Below are 19,200 nucleotides of genomic sequence, written 5' to 3'. Positions count from 1 at the left end.
TCGTTATCAGTTACAAGTGTTCCTTATAAAGTACATTATATTTTTATATTATAAAACTATTATCTTTACCTTGATTCATCGGTGAAACAAATAATGTAATAAAATCATAAAGAAGTTAAGTCACCGAGCATTTACAATAGTAAATAATCATTATCCATTTATGGCCATTCATAGTTGTGATAGGAAAACCAAACAGGCCTTAAGTACTTATAACATCGGATGCTTTTAATAAGTTGGTCCCACCACAAGGATCAACTTGATAAAAATCAGTCCTATCTACTTACCATGTGGCACATGTCATGAAAACAATTTCTAACCATTGATAAATAGCAAAATATAAGCTTGGTCTGCTTGGTTGATTTGGCATACAACCATCCTTACCGTGGGGCCAAACTTATTGAATGGTTTAGATGCCAGTCGCATTCAAGGCATGATTGTTTTAGTGTAGATAAAGGTAAATCATCATAAAAGCAAAATAATGAAAAGTTTCAAGTGTTTAAAACAAGGGCTACATTTCATCTCATATTTCAAATAAAATTTAAATTCATAAAAGTGAAAACTTAGTGGGCTTCATCATGTTACATGTTATATCCATGCCGTCCATCCATTTTTTTAAAGCCTAAAAATAAGGCAAATTCAAAGATCAAGAGGACCACACCACAAAAAAAACAGTATGTTCGATGGTGGGTGTCATTATTCCCACTACTTCCTTTGTGTGGTCCACTTGAACTTCGGATATGCCTCAAATATTTAAGTGCATGTCATAAAAAGATATGACAAAATAAACGGATAAAATAGGTAAAATACATACATCAAGGTGGGGCTTGCATAGTTTTGCCATAAAGGAATTGTACTTATGTCACATCAGTCAAGGAGCCCCACTAAATTATTACTTATTTAAAAGTTTCATGTGTTTAAAACATTGGCTACATTTCATCTCATATTTTAAATAAAATTTAAAATCATAAAAGTGAAAACTCAGTGGACTTCGTCATGATATATGTTATATACATGCCGTCCATCTATTTTCTTAAAGCCTAAGAATGAGGCAAATTCAAAGCTCAAGTGAACCACACAACAAATTAAAAACAGTGGGTTTAATGGTGGGTGTCATTATTCTCACTACTTCCCTTGTGTGGTCCAGTTAAGCTTTGGATTTGCCTCAAATTTAAGCACATGTCATAAAAAAGATACGAGGAAATAAATGAATAGAATAGATAAAAGACATACATCAAGGTGGGGCTCACATAGTTTTGCCATAAAAGCATTGTACATATGTCACGTGAGTCAAGGAACCTCACTAAATTATTACTTATTTATACTAAATTACTTTACGTTTACATCCAGTCAACACTTTATAGTTTGGGATTGTTAAGAGGTAATTAGATCCTGTTGCTGTAAGGAAAAGGTAAGAAATTGAATAATGATTACAAATTACTTTACTGATCTTCTGTATCATTGCTTTGACTACAATGATGACATTTTATCTATGTTTGATTAGTTATAGGAAAAATGACTGTACTTGATGTGCCCCACATGAAGTAGGAAAACATAATAATCACATCATATTCTAAGTAAACTAATGTAGGAGGGAGATTGCCTACTGACGCTTAATGACTAGTAGCTACTGGACAGTACTTTGTGGGGTCGCCATGAAGTATTTATTTTGTTAAAGTTATCCATCCATTTTTTCCATATCATTTCAAGATGGGAGTGAAAAGAAAATAAAGAGGCAGATCCAAATCTCATGTGGACCACGCCGTGGGAAATGGTGATGATTGAACACACACCTTTAAAAACTTCTTAGGGCCACAAAAGTTTTGGATGAAGCTGATATTATGTTTTCCTTTATTTCGGGTCTATGTGATGTAATCAACAGGTTGGATGACAAATAAACTTTAAGGTGAGCTTTAAGAAGTTTTAAATGATAGGTGTTTAATCACCAATGTTTTCTTGTGGTGTGGTGTGGTCCGGTTGAGATTTAAATCTATCTCATTGTTGACCTCACAACTTAAAATGATATGGAAAAATGGATTTATGGTGTGGATAAAACACATATATCATGGTAGGGCCCACAAACCACTCTCCGAAAGCCACCTAGAAATTTACATCCACTAATGTAGTGGTTTGATTAAAGCTTTATCCGGTAAAAGAGTAATAATTACAACTTAATAAAATTATAATGATGACATAATTTCTTTATTTTATACTCTATTGATGCCAAAATCTGGACCATCCTCCACTCAATGCGGTGAACCTTCAATGGACCCTGGTCCTGCATGAAAAGATGAGCAAAGGAGACCCTGACTAAGCCAGAGAACTCTTCGATGCCTATGCCAGGCTAGAGAATTTAAGTCTAAGTTTAGTGTAGAGAGAGGGTGTCAGATATTGCGTACTTGTAGCAACGAGGTTCTCTGGTATTTATACCTGAGGGTTAAATGATCCACGTCCGTCAATCTCGACGTGATTCACTTAATCAGCAGGATATTATGATCGTGGAGATATTATTCGTAATCTTTGGACCGTGTGGCATATCGTGTCTTAATGGTGCGTATCCGTGGGCGAGATATTCGGTCACGTCCGCATTTAGATAGTTTCATGGTTCAGTACTCGGAACGACTATATCTGGCCTCGGCATCACTTAGCTCGAGGCCGAGGGCTAGTAGTCGGGACTGGTTGAATCCCCTTTACTTGGCTCTGGACCTCGGATAACGGCTCGGAGTTGAGATATGCCGAAAGAGGACTCAGCTCTGCTTATTCTTCATACATTCCCGAGGTCTTCCTTCCGAGCTGTAAGGTCCGTAGATGAGTTGGCATGTCGAGTTGAATTTCCCCACAACATACTTAATTACGTCAAATCAAATATGCCCAAGTCATTACAAATTTAGATTTTTTTAAGTATTTATCTAAGTCATTACAAATTTAGATTTTTTTAAGTATTTATCTAAGTCATTACAAATTTAGATTTTTTAAAGTATTTATATAGTCTAATCCAGTTGAGTTGACTCACCGAGTAGGCTATTGTTTTTTCCTCGTTTTTTAATTGGATAGGCTCTACGCTGTAAGTTGAAATATGGGATTACACGGTACTATGCTATGCAGATCCTGCAAGATCAGTGGCATTTATCATGTGTGTCCCACCATATATGTTGCCCAGAAGCCAGCTGGCTCTGACACGAGGTGGGCCACACATGTACTTTTTTCCGGGTCCTGACCTGGGCTTAGAACCATCCTCAATGTTGAAGGGAAAAGCACCTTCTCTGTCTTAAATGTGGACCGTTGGTCCATTTTATTTATACTGACCGTCCATTGCTCTCATACGTGGCCAACCTACTGACCATACTGACCTGATTTTTTTGGGCCACAACACATACAAAGTGGGCCCAAGCAGATGAACGGCGTGGATCTTTCCACTCAAATGCCACGCTGGCATGTGTCAGGAGTGTCGGATTCGGATGGCCCACTTCTCAAGATTTCAACACTGAAGTTCTAGACGAAACCGAACGATGTGATGTGTGAATGTAGAGCTTTTAGAAGTCGGAAGATTATCCTGTGGCAGCGGCACAAATCATGGCGAGAACGTAGTGGTGCTCTTTCAGTCCAAGGGCAACTCTACTCTGTGCTTTTACCACCATATACTCTCAGATTGCAGTGAGTCATTGATGTATTCATGGCACACATGCACCTCCATCCAGACCATCCAATTTTTGGGCCCCACTGTGGATGAACAGTATCAGTAAATGATCTTAACAACAGATCCACGAATGGCCAATTTAATAGAAAATAGTCGAGTCCAAATTCGACGGTCCGGAAAGGAGGATAAGATCGTATGGCCAATTTCTTTTTGGGAACATGCTCCTTTCTAGCGATTTGGACAGTCCGAGAGCACAGTTGATGAGTCACCGCTGTTTAAAAAGTGCTGAGGGACGCACACATTAGTTAGTGGGGGCCTTGTCTACTCCCAGTTGCACAAACTAATCATGGCCATTGAATTGACAAAAGAGATGCTGCAACATACACGGTAGGGATTTGATACAACAAAAGAGACAAATGATCATTTGTAAAAGGCAGTTCAAACCTGTCTATCATCTAACATAAAAGGAGGACCAAGCATATTACAAGGGCCCATTTACAGGATATCATGGCTGGAAGCTTGGTACACCATACCCTGGCTCTCGATCTCGACAAGTGGGTCCCACGATTTTCTAATCCAGACCATTGATCCATACCAACTCACTATTAATAGTCCATCTGCAAAAGAAAATCCCGGATAGGAAACTATAAAATCATAAACGGTCCACATTCAAAGTCCAAGCATTATTAGCCTGGATCTTCCGATTTTATCCAACTTTTGGATATGGTCCATCCATTGAGATTCGGAACAGAACAACGGTCAGGATTACAATAGAACGGACCCCAATTGACAGAATCGGAAACTAACGCATATCGGGGGAGTGGTCGGGTGGTGTACTGAACCAGTAGTGCAAGTCCAAAGATGCCACCTTCATATGAGAATGCATCATGTGAAAACAACGCTTCACCTTTTGCATTGGCCTCTCAAAACGTTGTAATGTCGCCTTTGAGATGCCTTTGGGTGGTCCACACCTTCATTCCGACAGCATGATCATCCCATGCCTTGAGAAGACCATCATAGCCTTTATGACTTAGACCTATCCACATTCATATGAGGGTTACATTGTAGAAAACCATCTTCTTCATGTGTTGGCAATTCCATGTCCATTTCACTCCCTTGTTTGTGTGGCTCTCCATCTCATGCCCATCTACATTACCCTTCATTCACTTGCATGGATTTTCACCCACATGTTCTGTTCAAAATATCTCATCTGACCATTACAAATTGAAGAAACTGGGCCGGACCCAGATCACATATGGGCTCATGGGCCCATCCGCTACGCCCCCATATCGTGGCCACAGAATGTATGGTTCTCAACAAGCTGGGCGAAGGTCTTTACAAGTCTAGGGCCCAGTCTAGAATGGGCCATCATGGACCAAAACTGGTGGCCCAAGCAGATCTGGCCGAGTCCAGTCCAGTTCACCGGATCGCGAGTTGATATACTATGAAACGTGCTTAAAACCATACGTGGCTGGGCCCAACCCAGCTCCGCCGGAGTTTTAGACTGAGCCTGAGTGCGGTTCGATTAATAAACTTGAATTTTAGGTTTGGCCGCAGCCCTCGGGCGATTGAGTCATAGCCGGAAGCCCAATAAACAAGCCCATTCCAAATCAGGACCAGCGCAGAATCTCGAAGGCCCATACATCGACAGCCCTAAGGATATGTAACGGGGGTGTACTGCATTGGGAGTTCGAGAGAAGCGTCGCAATCACGCCACCTAATGGGAAGGGTGGGATAGGGACGTGGGCGATGCCGGACACATGTCGTGTGCGCCAACGCGGCAGCCGGAGAGTGCATTGATGCCATGTTCAACCAAGCCCATCCCAATCTGGGAGAATTAGGGTTTCCAGGGATGGTGACCCGGCTGGTGGTGTGTGATGCTAAGCCCAGGGTCAAGCCCAAATGGTCCCCTCCTTTCCCTTTGTGTGGCTTTATTGGTAAAAGAGTGCTTGCATATATGGAGGGTGGTGGTTGCCAGGGTTAGGGAGATATGGGTGTTAGTGCATTTGGGTGGGCCACATGAGAGCAGCCCAGGTACTTTATTTTAAAATGGGCCTTTAAGTGCTTGCTTGTGGGCTAAGCGTCTTCTTGCCCCAGTTCAGCACCACATGTGGAAAATCATTGGTAGTCTGTCACACTATGATCATCCATACACATGCATAGAGCGATGGTGGAGATCAAATACATGTATAGTGATCGTTTGAGACCGTCCTAATCGAATAAATCCCAACATCCAATCTGATGGTCACCAATCAAACAGCCAGAATCATCCATCCGATGCGCTTCGGTCGATCCACAATGGGCCGAACGGTTTAGATGGTTCTGATCAAGCTGAACTCACACATCCTGTATCGTAACAATCCGCGACCCAAGATCAACTCCATCGCAAGTTTGTAAACCGTCCATCAACGGTCATCGAACGACCCATCGTCCAATTTCCACTCCCTAACTACTACAATCTCGATCGAGGGTAAATCGGCCACATTAAGATTATCATCAGGCGAGGTCTGTTTGATATCCAAAAACTATTGTGCAACAGTTAGGCAAGTGGGTAATGTTGGGGTGAACCAGAAAAGTTTAAATGGTCTCGACAATTTGGACGGTTGGGATCGGCATAGATGTACAACCACATGCATAGTACTCAAGAGTACAAACATCTGTCTCCTGTGGGGGCCACTTGATCAGACAAGCCCAAGCCCAAGGAGGGGTAGATGGAAGTTGAAAATGACTTGTCTGAGAGTATAGAGGGTAGAATTATGAGGATGTGTACAGTTAAGGTGGGGAATAATTGCAAAACGGGTCAAGCATGCACGAATAAAGCAGTGGTGTGTACAGAGGAAAAAGGGTATTTTTTAAATTATATTTCAGTCCCTACTGAAATCATTAAATTACTATTTCAGCTAAAACCCATGCAAAATCATCGGATACCCGAATTCCAAAATACCCAAGATTGCTAAAAACAAACCCGAAAAGGGATAGGAAAGAGAGGCAGCACACCATCCCACCTACACTAAAATACACGGGGTGCGCACCGAGCTCAGGTGCACCGAAATAGAAAGCTGTTTGGGCTTACTATGGTAAAAAGGATGGTCCTTGATAACAGAGAAAGATGGGGGTGGAAAAGGTCGAGTAGACAGTTTTGTCCACGTCCTTTGTGAAAATGACAAATATGTCCTTTTCTCTGTTTTCATTTTTAAAAAAAATTATTTTATTATAAAATAATTTGAAATGGTTGTACACTCAGGAGTATGCTGACATTGTTATTCAGTACTTAAACTCATTTTACCACTATTTGATGGTGCAAACAGGTACGGTGGGCCCCACCGTGATGTGTTGATGACATCCACTCCGACCATCTTGTGGGCCCTTCTTCACATAGCTAAGTGGCTAAAAATTAGGCAAATCGCCCACCGTTGATTTCTGTAGAGGGCCCAACGGGTTGTGTGTGTGAGAGATCATATCCATTTATATGAGACATTGGCCCCTGATGATGGCCCACATAAAAAAAAAAACAGCTCATTTCACAACTTGGGTGGGGCCCAACGGCCACATCAATGGTGGGCGTCCCCCCTCACAATCGTTCCTACTTGTGTGGCCCACCTTAATCAAGGGGTGGCTTGCATGATGGTTTGGAGTAGATTTCATCAATACATCACTGTGGGGTCCACACGCAATCGTTTGCACTAGATAATATCCGTGTATGCAATCCAAACGGGAGACTTGTCTATGTATCCGTTGCAACTAATTGAGTGATGGAGAGAACCTGATATTGACTGTCCAGATACCATGCACCACTGCAGGTGGACCATAGGCCTTAACTCTCTACTCACTAAATCATCCTAACCATCCAATTGGTGGACACAATATGGACGGTAGAAAATAAATTGATGAAATAGGGCTTCTAAAAAATTGCCTAATCTATGCTATTAACCATCACACATCATCAATTGGCCCCACTATCTGGTTGGCCTGGATTGAAATTCTTGTATGCCATGTGTAAGATGGATGAGTTTCCACAACTTACAGTAAGAGACTGTTCATCTAGTGGACCCCACCCATCAGTTCTCTATAATTCCATACACTGAATCTTGACCGTTAACCCATCATTTTTTAAAGTACCCAAGTAATCAACAACTGATTTGAGCAATTTGCGGTCTGAGCCGAGTGGGGTTTTATTGAGTTATGACCGAGTCACGACCAGATTTTCTCAACTACTGGTGAAATCTAGTGGAGTCGAGTCAACGCAAGAGAGTCGAGTAGTGTTTTTAAACTATGGTCTACATCAGATTCAACTGTATCAACGGTTCTGATCAACGAATGACCCGTCCCACATGTACTACAAAGATGTCGGTGTACCATATCACTGTTGTACACAACTCTACCGTACCATCTGAACGCAGACCAGATAAAAATAGCCAGGATTTACATGTCATTCTCCCAAAACAAACAAGCGAAGAGATGAAAGAAGTTAAAAAATAAAAACTCCTTGTACTTGTTACTTGTTACCCCTACGTGAGTTTGGCGCTAGCTCTCTCTCAAGTGTGGATTACGTGCTACCTTAACGAGTGTTTACCCTCACCGTATGAAGCCTATCTTAATATTTTTTTTTTTATATCCACGCCGTCCATCCGTTTTTCTAGATGAATTTAATACTTGATCCCAAAAATTAAAAAGATCCATTCTTAAATAAACTACACCATTGAAAAAAGTAGAGAATGACCATTAAAAGCTTTTTGTGGACTTGGATCAATATGATTTTTATATTTTACCTTCATTCAATTCTGATTGACCTTATCAACGGATTGGATGGAAAAAATATCACGGTGGTAATTACTGTGGCCTTAAGAAGTTTTTAATGGTGAACATTCAATCACCACTATTTCTTGTGGTATGGTCCACTTAAGGTTTGGATATATTTCATTTTTAAAACCACCTTATAAAATAGGCTGTAAAAACGGATGAACGGAGTGGATTTACAAAAAAAATCATAAAGATAGGCCCCAGAGTAAGGGTAACACTTTAGCAGGTGTTACCCGGGTAATACCTAATCATCTGCTCTCTCTTCCACACACAGTACTCTCTCTCTCTCTCTCTCTCTCTCTCTCTCTCTCTCTCTCTCTCTCTTCCATTCGTGTAATCACCGAACATTTTCAGGACCACTTACAAAAACCCTGCGACAGATATAAAGAAAGCCAACAGCTATAAAGAAGCAACACCAACTAGCAGTACCTGAGATGAGAGAGAGAGAGAGACCCACAAGCGGATTTCGTCATCCCTCTTCCCTCCTTTCTCTTTCTACCGTGCTGTTGACTGATGGATATGTATACATGCAAGGAGATGCGCGCCACTACTTCCTTATCGTGCGCACCCCCCCTTGGTAGTACTTGGAAGGGGAAGCCAAAAAGTCTCAGCAGCTCTCTGGTGCACTTGTCAGCCCTTACTCCATATGAATTGTCCATGGTTCAGACCATTGTAGGCCCCACTCCTCCCCTTACAGACGATGGTCCATAACGGACAGGGATTACGTACTACCTCTGCCTGTCCACATCCTGAAACAGGCTGGTTTATCAACACCGTCCGTCCATTTTGTCACGTCATTCAACCTGTTCATAAGGGAAACGGATTGGCTACTTCCCCCGCCACTAGCCTGGTGGCTGGTGGTCGGTGTTCTTTGGGCCCACCACGATGTATGTGTTTCATCCATGCCATTCATTCCTTTTTACCGATCATTTTAGTGATTTTTACCAAAAATGAGAGGGATATAAATTTCAGGTCGACCACACTACATTTTTACAAATCATTTTAGTGATTTATACCAAAAATGAGAGGGATATAAATTTCAGGTCGACCACACTACTGGAAAACAATAGTGATTGGATATCTACCATTAAAATCCTCTTAAGGCCCACTGTACTTTTTATTTGACATCTTGTTGATTAGGTCATACAGACTTAGAAGAAGGGAAAATACAAATATCAGCTTGATCCAAAACTTTTATGGGCCCAAAAAAGTTTTTAATGGTCGACACTCATTCAACACTTTTTCCTGTAATGTGGTCTACTTGAGAATGGTAAATACCTTATTTTTTGTCTCATATCCTAAAATGATCTACAAAAATAGATGGACGACATGGTTGAAACACATACATCATGGTGGGGCCTACAGAGCACCGACCATCAGCCATTGGCTGGTGGCAGGGGGAGTAGCCAATCCGTTCCCGTTCATAAGGTCACATAGACCTGGATGAAGGGAAAACACAAATATCAGCTTGATTTGAAACTTTTGTGGCTCCCAGTAATTTTTAAATGATGGGCGTTTGATCTCCACTATGTGGTCCATTTGAGACTTTGATTTGCTTCATTTTTGGGCTTTTATACTAAAATGATATTTAAAAATGTATGGATGGTGTTGATAAACCCATACATCACGGTGGGTCCCTCAGAGCCCTAGACTGTTTCGAGCTCGGGAGTACTAATTCATAACATGCTCTGCCATGATATGGTAGGCCATACACATGTTTACATCAATTGTACATGCGGTATGCATGATACGTTGATCCATGCCGTTGAATTCTCATGCCAGTCTGTGGATCAATCATGACCTGATAATCGCATTGATCTGATGATCTTAATCGTTCGATTCCGACTGTGAAACATCAACCATTAGGAATGTTTCTTTTCGACATGTTCAGATCCCAAGCGGAGCGGATTGTCGGTCATCTGCTTTGAAAGATCACACTAGGAGAATGTAACGCCCTGAAATTCGGGGGTCGAGCATAACTCAGCTCTCGAGTTTCAAAACATTACTTTTGCAAAATACGCAAGATACAGGATAACGAGAATCCAGACACATGCATTTCATAAGTAAAGCGGTAAAAGTAACAACTTGCATGGAGAAAATCATACACATAGTTAACATGGATAATTAGACTAAGCAATGATGCATAACTCAGATCCCATTCGCTAAACTCGATTGCCTGTGAAATTAGCACCAATCACTTTAAATTTGAATGCGTGGGGGCGACAAAAGTTTTGTATCAAGATTATATTTGTTCCTGCAGTTTTTCTGAGTGGTATTAATACTATGAAGGGTTTGGATGACATATAAACATTATAGTCAGGTCCAGGAAGGTTTCAATGGTGGACTGTCGGTTACCAATGTTTGGTTAGTGTGGCCCACCAGAGTTTTGAATCTGGCTGATTTTCAAAATCCTCTGCTATTGTGGTCTTTAAAAAAAGATGGACGGAGTGGATTCGCAGGGACATCTTTTTGGGCCCCACACATCCCTGGGAAACAGGTATATCTCTGTGAAGGAGTTACAGGCATTCCGCTTCCATCCCTTGCACGTGTGACATGTATGTGCTTCGATCTCTACCGTTGAAGACTCACACTAGCCTGCAGATCAATCATGACTCGATAATCTATGTCGATCCATACCATTAAAATTTCTCACTTTTCTGACCCAATAATTGCACCGATTTAATGATCTGACCGTTTGATTCTTCCCGTGAAACATCGACCCTTGATAATGTTTCTTTCAACGTGTCGACAGGCATGTGCATCGATCCATACCGTTGAAATCTCATGCTAGTGTGCGGATCGATTATGACCCTAATAACCACACCGAACATTTAATCACAAAGGATCAGATGGTGGGGCCCAAAATGCGTATGCGTTAGCGACATCTACGTATAGATCGACGTACACGTACCCACATGCACGGCGGCCGTGAGCATGCATACGAGGTTTGCTATTTCGACGACCGTGTATATAAGGCAGTCCATGTACAAGCCACCACACGTGCCAACTGCCAGCCATTGTATATCGATGAGGTGGATGATTGATCTCACCTACACTCGTTACTTGGGCAACACTGGCACAACCAATGGAAACCGTTTATTTCGTAAAATGTGGCCCACCTGATAAGTGAACGGCCCTGATTCCTTTACTAGGCCAACGAAAACCGCGGGAAAGACCAGACAGACCGCTCGGATCTTGAGCATGGTTTATACGCTGCACGTGCAGTGGCGTGTATTTATGTCGCGACATGCACACGTGTGAGATTACAAAACCTTATATTGTGGGATATGGTACGATAATAACAGGGTTATATGATACTCAGGCAGCGTATGACACTTGATACGCAGGCACTCAGAACTTGTAAACGTGGTATAAATTAACTGAAATGAAACCCACGAAACTGAGAAGCTCACTGTCGAGAAGTCATAGTCCGAAAATCAGATTGTTTAAACGATCCTGACCTCTGATTGAATACTGTTGTTTCAAACAGGACCATTGGATAATTATTCATTTTCAGCCGTCCGATAAAATGTCCACCAAAATCATCCTCAGATAATCAAATAGGCGTAACTTTTGGTTGATAATACATCTAACTTGTGAACCATAATTTCGACCACGTTTGCAAATTGTAAGCGCCTGCGTATCATCAATCACACTCTGCCAGAGTATCAAAGTTTTCTGGTAATATTAGAATTTTCCAACCGTAAAAAGAGAGAGAGAGAGATAGAGAGAGAAAGGAACAAATCAACCCATCTTTTTTATTTTTCTGCTCCCATTCCTCCTTCTATATACCTTCATCTAAGGGAGGTGGTGCGCACTTTCTTATCCTATCCCCCCATGGAGAAGAATAGCAGCGAGAAAGAGACGCACGACTTCATGAGCGTGGACTCCTTCTCCCAGCTCCCCTTTATACGCCCGGCGCCCGTTAGAGAGAGGGGCATTCGCCTCTTCGGCATCGAGTTCGGCAGCAGCACGGCGCCGTCTCCAGAGTCCGAGCCCACGCCCGACGCTACCGTGCGCCACGACGCGAAGGACGCCACCGAGGACAGCGGCCGCAAGTTTGAGTGCCACTACTGCTGCCGCAACTTCCCGACTTCACAAGCCCTAGGTGGCCACCAGAACGCCCACAAGCGCGAGCGCCAGCACGCTAAACGTGCGCACCTCCAGTCCGCCCTAGCGCACAATAGCCTCCCGGAGGGACACGTGTACGGCTACGGCCTCACCAATTACCAAAGGCTCGGTTCTGCACCGACCGCACCCGGAGCGTACAAGGTCGGCCGCGGCTTCGAGCCGCCCACATCCCCTCCTTCCTACTCTTCCTGGAACAACCGGTATTACGGGGGACACGTGTCCATCTCCCACCAGCAGCCCATCAACGGCAGCCCCTTATCGGGGTTGTGGAGAATCCCAGCCGTCCAACCCAGCAGCAACCCTCACATCGGGCTCAATCGCGACCGTCAGTCCGCTCACCCGCTGCCCTTGCTCTCGGCGGGAGAGGAAGGAAGACCGTCGTCCGTTGGTGGGCCATCGCAGAGCCGACACGTGTACGATGCAGGAGCGGGCACCGTACATGACCATGTGAGTTTGGATCTGCATCTGTAATTTTCATGAAAAAGAAAAATAATACATTATTTCTTCTTTTCTTTCTTCTAAATTTCCACTGTTTCTCTAACTTGCGCTTCTGGTGTGTAGGAAACAATCCTACACATGCCCTTCCTATTACTAATTTCTATGAAAATATCAAAGAACGTAGAAACCATTCGCACTACCGGAGCAGGTTAGCGTTTTTAGGATAGGAGGGACGAGGATCTTTCTGTAAATAAATTTGAAAGTATTTACAAAAAACAACCTTTTTTTTGTAAACCTGCATTGCACTGTTTTCTTTCATTCAACGACGTTCATTTTCGCTTTAGAGACGAGAATACAAGCACTATAAGGGTATTTCCGTAAATAAATTCGAGAGTATTTTCAAAATAGAGCTTCTTGTTTGTAATTCTGCATTGCACTTCTTTTCTTTCATCTCCAGTGTTGATTTCCTTAGAGATGAGAAATAGAGCAAGGACTGAAAAATGGGCCATTTGGGTCATTCAAGCCTCCACCCATGAATGTGTTCTTTGATCTGGGCCGTCCATTGGATTGCCCAACTCTCAGATGGGTCATTGCCAAAATCCCAGTTCATAACAGCCATATCTTGGTTGCCTACAATGTACATTGATTGGTAGTCAATACAATTTTAATTTACTTTGTTTTTGCAATTTTTTGGGTGAAATTATATTGGCTGTCCAATTGATAGACCCTACCTCAAATCACAACCGTCCAAGTACTGAAAAATGGGCCATTTGGGTCATTCAAGCCTCCACCCATGAACGTATCCTTTGATCTGGCCGTCCATTGGATTGCCCACCTCTGGGATGGGCCATTGCCTAAACCCCAGTTCATAAAATCCATCCCTTGGCAGCCTACAATGTACATTGTTTGGCAGTCAATACAATTTTAATATTTTTTGTTTTTGCAAAAAAAAATTGGGTGAAATTATATTGGCTGTCCAATTGATAGACATTTTTAATCTACATTTTACTTCGCTCAGATCACGACCATCCAATCGAGCTTCATTTTTGCCTGGCGGGTGATCTATTGCAAGATTTAGCTGCCCTGTGGACGGCCCAAATCAAAGATCATGTTCATCAATGAGTGTTTGTGAAGGTTAAAACCACATTTCAACCTACACTAAGGGCCTGTTTGGGTGCCACTTAAAAATGACTTCAGCTCATTTTAGTTAATCATACTTATGCATTAGAAATCTATTTTATCTCATATTAGTTAATCATAATAATGTATTAGAGACGAGATCTCTCAATCTCTAATACATGATTACACTTAACTAAAATGAGATTGACCCATTTTTAAGTGGCACCCAAACAAGCCCTAATGCCCAATTTCTTCAATGGCACATATTGGTTTTGCACCATCTCCACAATAGAAAGAGAACCAATGTCTGTGGGAGTCCACATATTTTCAAACGTGGATATTTTCAAAACTCAATTTTAAAGTGCCTTGGGATTCCTATCCAATCTCTTCGAAAGGTGGACATTGATCTTGCTAATGTGTTTTAATTTGGGTATGTTTTAAATGTTTCACGTAAGAGCATGATCTAACACAGCATTGTATGATAAGCACAATACACACCTTCAGCTTACTGTGTATTAGAGTGTCCAAGTGCATTTAAATGTGTATAAGAGTATCTAAGTGCAATGCACTTAAATGGACCTAAATGCACTTACAAATTGAAATTAAACTGACTTAGATGCACTTAGACATATACATATGGACATCTGCCTGAATTTTCTTAATCTTCATGTGTTAGTCTCAATGACATTTCATCCAAATAGATAAAAATAAGCAATGAGATGTTCCTTATTTGAAAGACAATTGGTGGGAATCCAGCAACAAATTCCAAATATGAATTTTCAAAAAAACTCAATTTGAAATGCAGGTTAAAATGCCATCCCATCATGGGATGGTGGAAAGATACATGTGCAGTGATTCTTGGTGCACACTGTGCCCACTGCTCACACAAGCTTTTCCCCATCTTTGGTTTACCTTTCTGCGTTTAGGATACATTTCGGAAATGGAACTTGAAAATTCCCATTTTGAAAAATAGGTTGGGATTCCCGCTGTAGTTAATAGTAATGAAAAGAGACATGTCAGCACACCCACACACAATGTTGCATTGTGTGCATGCATTGTTTCCATTTTTCTACTCTTTTTTTTTTCTTTCTTTCTTAACATTTAAAATTCAACTGCTCAGATCATCCGATCGTGTCCGTTGAGACATCAACGGTGGATGCATGCATTGCCCATAAAAATACATTTTTTTTCCTTCTTTGCGTGTGTGTGTGTTTTCTTTTCATTTTCATTTTTGTTTTTTGTTTTCGTTTTTATTTTTTCGTGACGCTGTAAAGTACAATTTACGGACTGAATACTGCTATTATTAAGTTGTGGATGCGTAGGTTAAGGCCTCTTACGCCCCCACGTGTACGTTAAAAGGACTCCCACCAAACAAATGTACAAATACAGATACATACAACGTGAAAACACGTACATCTAATCTCAGTATCTGATGATTCCTTTCACGTCAATCAGGAAAAATGAACTGATACGGGGATTCGTGGCGAGTAGAGATGGAAAATGTGAATTGCAGCATACAGCCAAAATGGCATACGTGTACAAGATCTAGACCGATATTTTGATGGGACCGAACGTGAACATTCACTGACCTATATATCATAACAATCAACTCATCAGGTGCGCCACTGTCAGATGAGAAAAATGGACAGTGGTAAGAAACGAACAATCACCTGTGGCCCACCTGATGAAAATTTGGAACTGAGAATGCTCATGTGAAGGACTAATTGGTACGTGTCCTGAATTTGACGCACGTGCACCACTTTGTCACGTCCGTACACCGCAAATAAACTCTTCCATATTCCCTCGCACGAATCTCTTAGCAGTTCTTATGCGGAATGATAAGAGGGAAACTTTTTTACTCTGGCAGATTTTGATAGTTGATACTCATGCACTAAAAGTCTGTAAATGAGAAATATAAGTAACTGAAATTAAACGGTTTGAATTATGAGCCCTGATTTACCTAAACTATTAACTAAAAAAAATTCACTGATTTGGTTACTCAACCACCCGATTGGTGGATAATTAGTTTACTGTTGAAATGAAAAACCAACGGCCCTGATTCATCAAAATCATAGGCTAGAGATATTCAACCAATATGATTTTGTGTTTATGACTTACAGAAAATTGGTTTTTGAGTGAATGTATGACTGGTGTACGGCCATCAGTGCTTTCGCATCAACCAACCACCAAACTCTGCCAGAGTATCCAATAACTTCGAAAATGATAACATGAAGTGTTGTTTCTCTTCACGTTACAAAGTACGCACTACAACTACAATACAATTATTTTTGTGTTATGGGTGAGTAGGTTAAGCTTCTTACCCTAAGTAGAGAAGTACTCCACCAAATATGCCAGGAAAATAATTTGAAAATGTAAGTTATGATCCACCCAGTTGCATTGTTCATTTAGATAGGTCGATGGATCGGTATAATCTCTCTATTAAGTCAAGGACATATATATTCCATGAATGCTCCATTTTCTAATAGCTAGAACTTTTAGAGAAAGTGATGGTTTAACATAGTATTATAAAAGAAAGACTTATATACAAATTCTTACAATAACAACAAATATAATTTAACGTGCAAGTAATTCTTATCTACTTTATGGATATTTACTCTTGCTCAGATAAAAAACTCTTTGGAGTTTCAACACTCGGTCAAGGGTTCGAGTATCCATAGGTGGTGAAATTCTACTATGGTGTGAGTGTGGGGTATGTGTGCATGTGTAAAAAAAAAAAAAGAAAGTCTTATTTTCTTTCTTTTTATGGTCCATGCATGGAAGAGATGGTTAAGATTGCCTAATAAAAACGATTCGTTGGAATCATAAGTAGTCCATGATGCGCCCTAACAAATAAGTGGACTAGATAGTTGAATGCATATATTTTTGTATAAACAATCTTAACTGATCAAATTAAAAGGCCTTGATCAAATGGTTAATATTTGTTTGATGGGTGGTAGGCTTGCCTTTATCCCATAAAATGTGCATTGGATGTAATGAGCAGTTCCGGCAGGTGGATTTCATTAGAATCATAAGCAATCCATGATGTGCCCTAACAAATAAGCAGACCACATAGTTTATTGCACATATTTTGGTATAAACAATCTTAACCATTCAAATTAAAGGCCATTGATCATGGTTAATATTTGTCTGATGGGTAGTAGGCTTGCCTTTATCCCATGAAAGGTGTATTGGACATAATGAGTCGGTGGATTCCATTAGAATCATAAGCAGTTCATGATGTGCCCTAACAAATAAGTGGACCAGATAGTTGATTGCATGTATAAACATTCTTAACCATTCAAATTAAAGGTCATTGATCAAATGGTTAATATTTGTCTGATGGGCGGTAGGCTTGCCTTTAGCCCATGAAATGTGCATTGGACGAAATGAGCAGTCACAGGTGGATTCTATTAGAATCATAAGCAATCCATGATGTGCCCTAACAAATAAATGGACCAGATAGTCGATTGCACATATTTTTGTATAAACAATCTTAACCACTTAAATTAAAGCCCATTGATCAAATGGTTAATATTTGTCTGATGAGTAACAGGCTTGTCGGGTAGCTATAAAATGTGCATTGGACGTAATGAGCAGTTGAACAGGTGGATTCCATTAGAATCATAAGCAGTCCATGATGTGCCCTAACAAATAAGTGGACCGGATAGTTGATTGCACCTATTTTGAATAAATAATCTTAACCATTCAAATTAAAGCCCATTGATCAAATGGCTAATATTTGTCTGATTGGTGGCAGGCTTGCCTAGTAGCCCATGAAATGTGCATTGGACATAATGAGCAGTCTGGACAGGTGGATTCCATTGTCCAAGTGTCCAAGTGCAGCTATTAGCACTGAGCAATTCTTTATAGTGAAACCATGTACATGAAGTGTCTGATCACAACAGAAGAATTATATGATGTTGGAGAACGTTGAGCAAAATCATGTGTACGTCCACTATACATGTGGCAGGCACGTACTTCAATCAAGGTCGTTCAAATCATGTGGCCCACTGTGGATGAGCCATAACTATCAGTGAATGAACAAAATTAACCACTTTTAATTTCTTTTAAGAATTTCTCATTTGATGGCACATTCTTAGAGAAATGGAGTCAATTGATCAAGTAAATCTTAGAACACTCGGCATCTATATTTGGGCACATTGTTAGACGGTCTGGATTGATGTACATGTATGCCACATGCATGTATGGTAGGTGTGTATAGTTAACTATAGCCTCTCAAGTACAGTTTACATTTTTATTTTTATTTTTTGAAAAGCTGCTAAGACTACTTGTGAGTGACCATGTTGGAGTGGCCCGAAAATAATATCGGTCCCCTCATCATGTTGACAGGAATCTCTAGCAGAAGACATCTACATCTATACGTCTTTCACTGAGAGATGATCTCTTTCTTTCTCTCTCTCTCTCTCCTGCACCTTGAAGCTTAATTTTGCTAAGTTTTTGGTTTTGCTCTCTAATATGGTGAGATTTATGTAAGAGGATCATGGTAGGAAGATTGTATCTTAAACTTTTGGGTGAGAGATTTCGTGTGAAAAGAGATGGTCCTTGTATTTTAATTTTTTTAGTGAAGACGAAAGCTCCATACTGTAGTCTTGTAGATTAAGCATGTTGTTAAATTATGTAAATTTCTATGTCTCATTTTTTATTTGCCATTTGCTATTTTTGTTTCGGATATTTCCTTTTGGACTTTGTATTGGTGGCATCGACTGTATGTATGTATAACTGAATGATAATCGGTATCAAAGCTTTGATTCGGTTTTGGTCAAATTTTTTATGATCCGCTTTTGATTAGTGATTTATTGATTATTAAAGGTATGCAATAGCCACAAAGATGTCAAATGTAAAGTTTGAGTTGAAAAGGTATGATAGAACGAATAATTTTAATATATGGCAGGTTAAGGCATGTGATGTACTTATTCAATAATGTTAAATAAGGTATTAAAAGGAAAAAAAAAATGAAGAATACAATTAGCTAATGATGGGTAAAAAAAATTTGAACTTGAAGGCTGTTAACACAATATGCTTATGTCTTACAAAGGAGGTGCTTTATAAAGTCATCA

General features: G+C 40.7%; 1 protein-coding gene across 1 annotated transcript; it reads left to right on the top strand.

Annotated features, from left to right (window-relative positions):
* Window positions 1–12,173: 12,173 nt before the first annotated feature.
* LOC131251669 (zinc finger protein 8-like) lies at window positions 12,174–13,427 on the top strand. Its single transcript, XM_058252530.1, has 2 exons — window positions 12,174–13,012; window positions 13,127–13,427. Exons 1-2 carry the CDS (start codon window positions 12,272–12,274, stop codon window positions 13,214–13,216), a joined length of 831 nt encoding a protein of 276 aa, XP_058108513.1. The 5' UTR covers window positions 12,174–12,271; the 3' UTR covers window positions 13,217–13,427.
* The last annotated feature ends 5,773 nt before the right edge of the window (window positions 13,428–19,200 follow it).

Source organism: Magnolia sinica, chromosome 7 (genome assembly GCF_029962835.1).
Source record: "Magnolia sinica isolate HGM2019 chromosome 7, MsV1, whole genome shotgun sequence".
Lineage (NCBI taxonomy): Eukaryota > Viridiplantae > Streptophyta > Magnoliopsida > Magnoliales > Magnoliaceae > Magnolia > Magnolia sinica.
This window is presented reverse-complemented; position numbering and strand designations above follow the sequence as displayed.

Excerpts from the sequence above, each read along its gene's own strand:
- LOC131251669 (XM_058252530.1), top strand. The coding sequence starts at position 12,272 with ATGGAGAAGAATAGCAGCGAGAAAGAGACGCACGACTTCATGAGCGTG. Across the intron at positions 13,013-13,126 it reads CGGGCACCGTACATGACCAT|GAAACAATCCTACACATGCC; the intron begins GTGAGTTTGGAT and ends TCTGGTGTGTAG.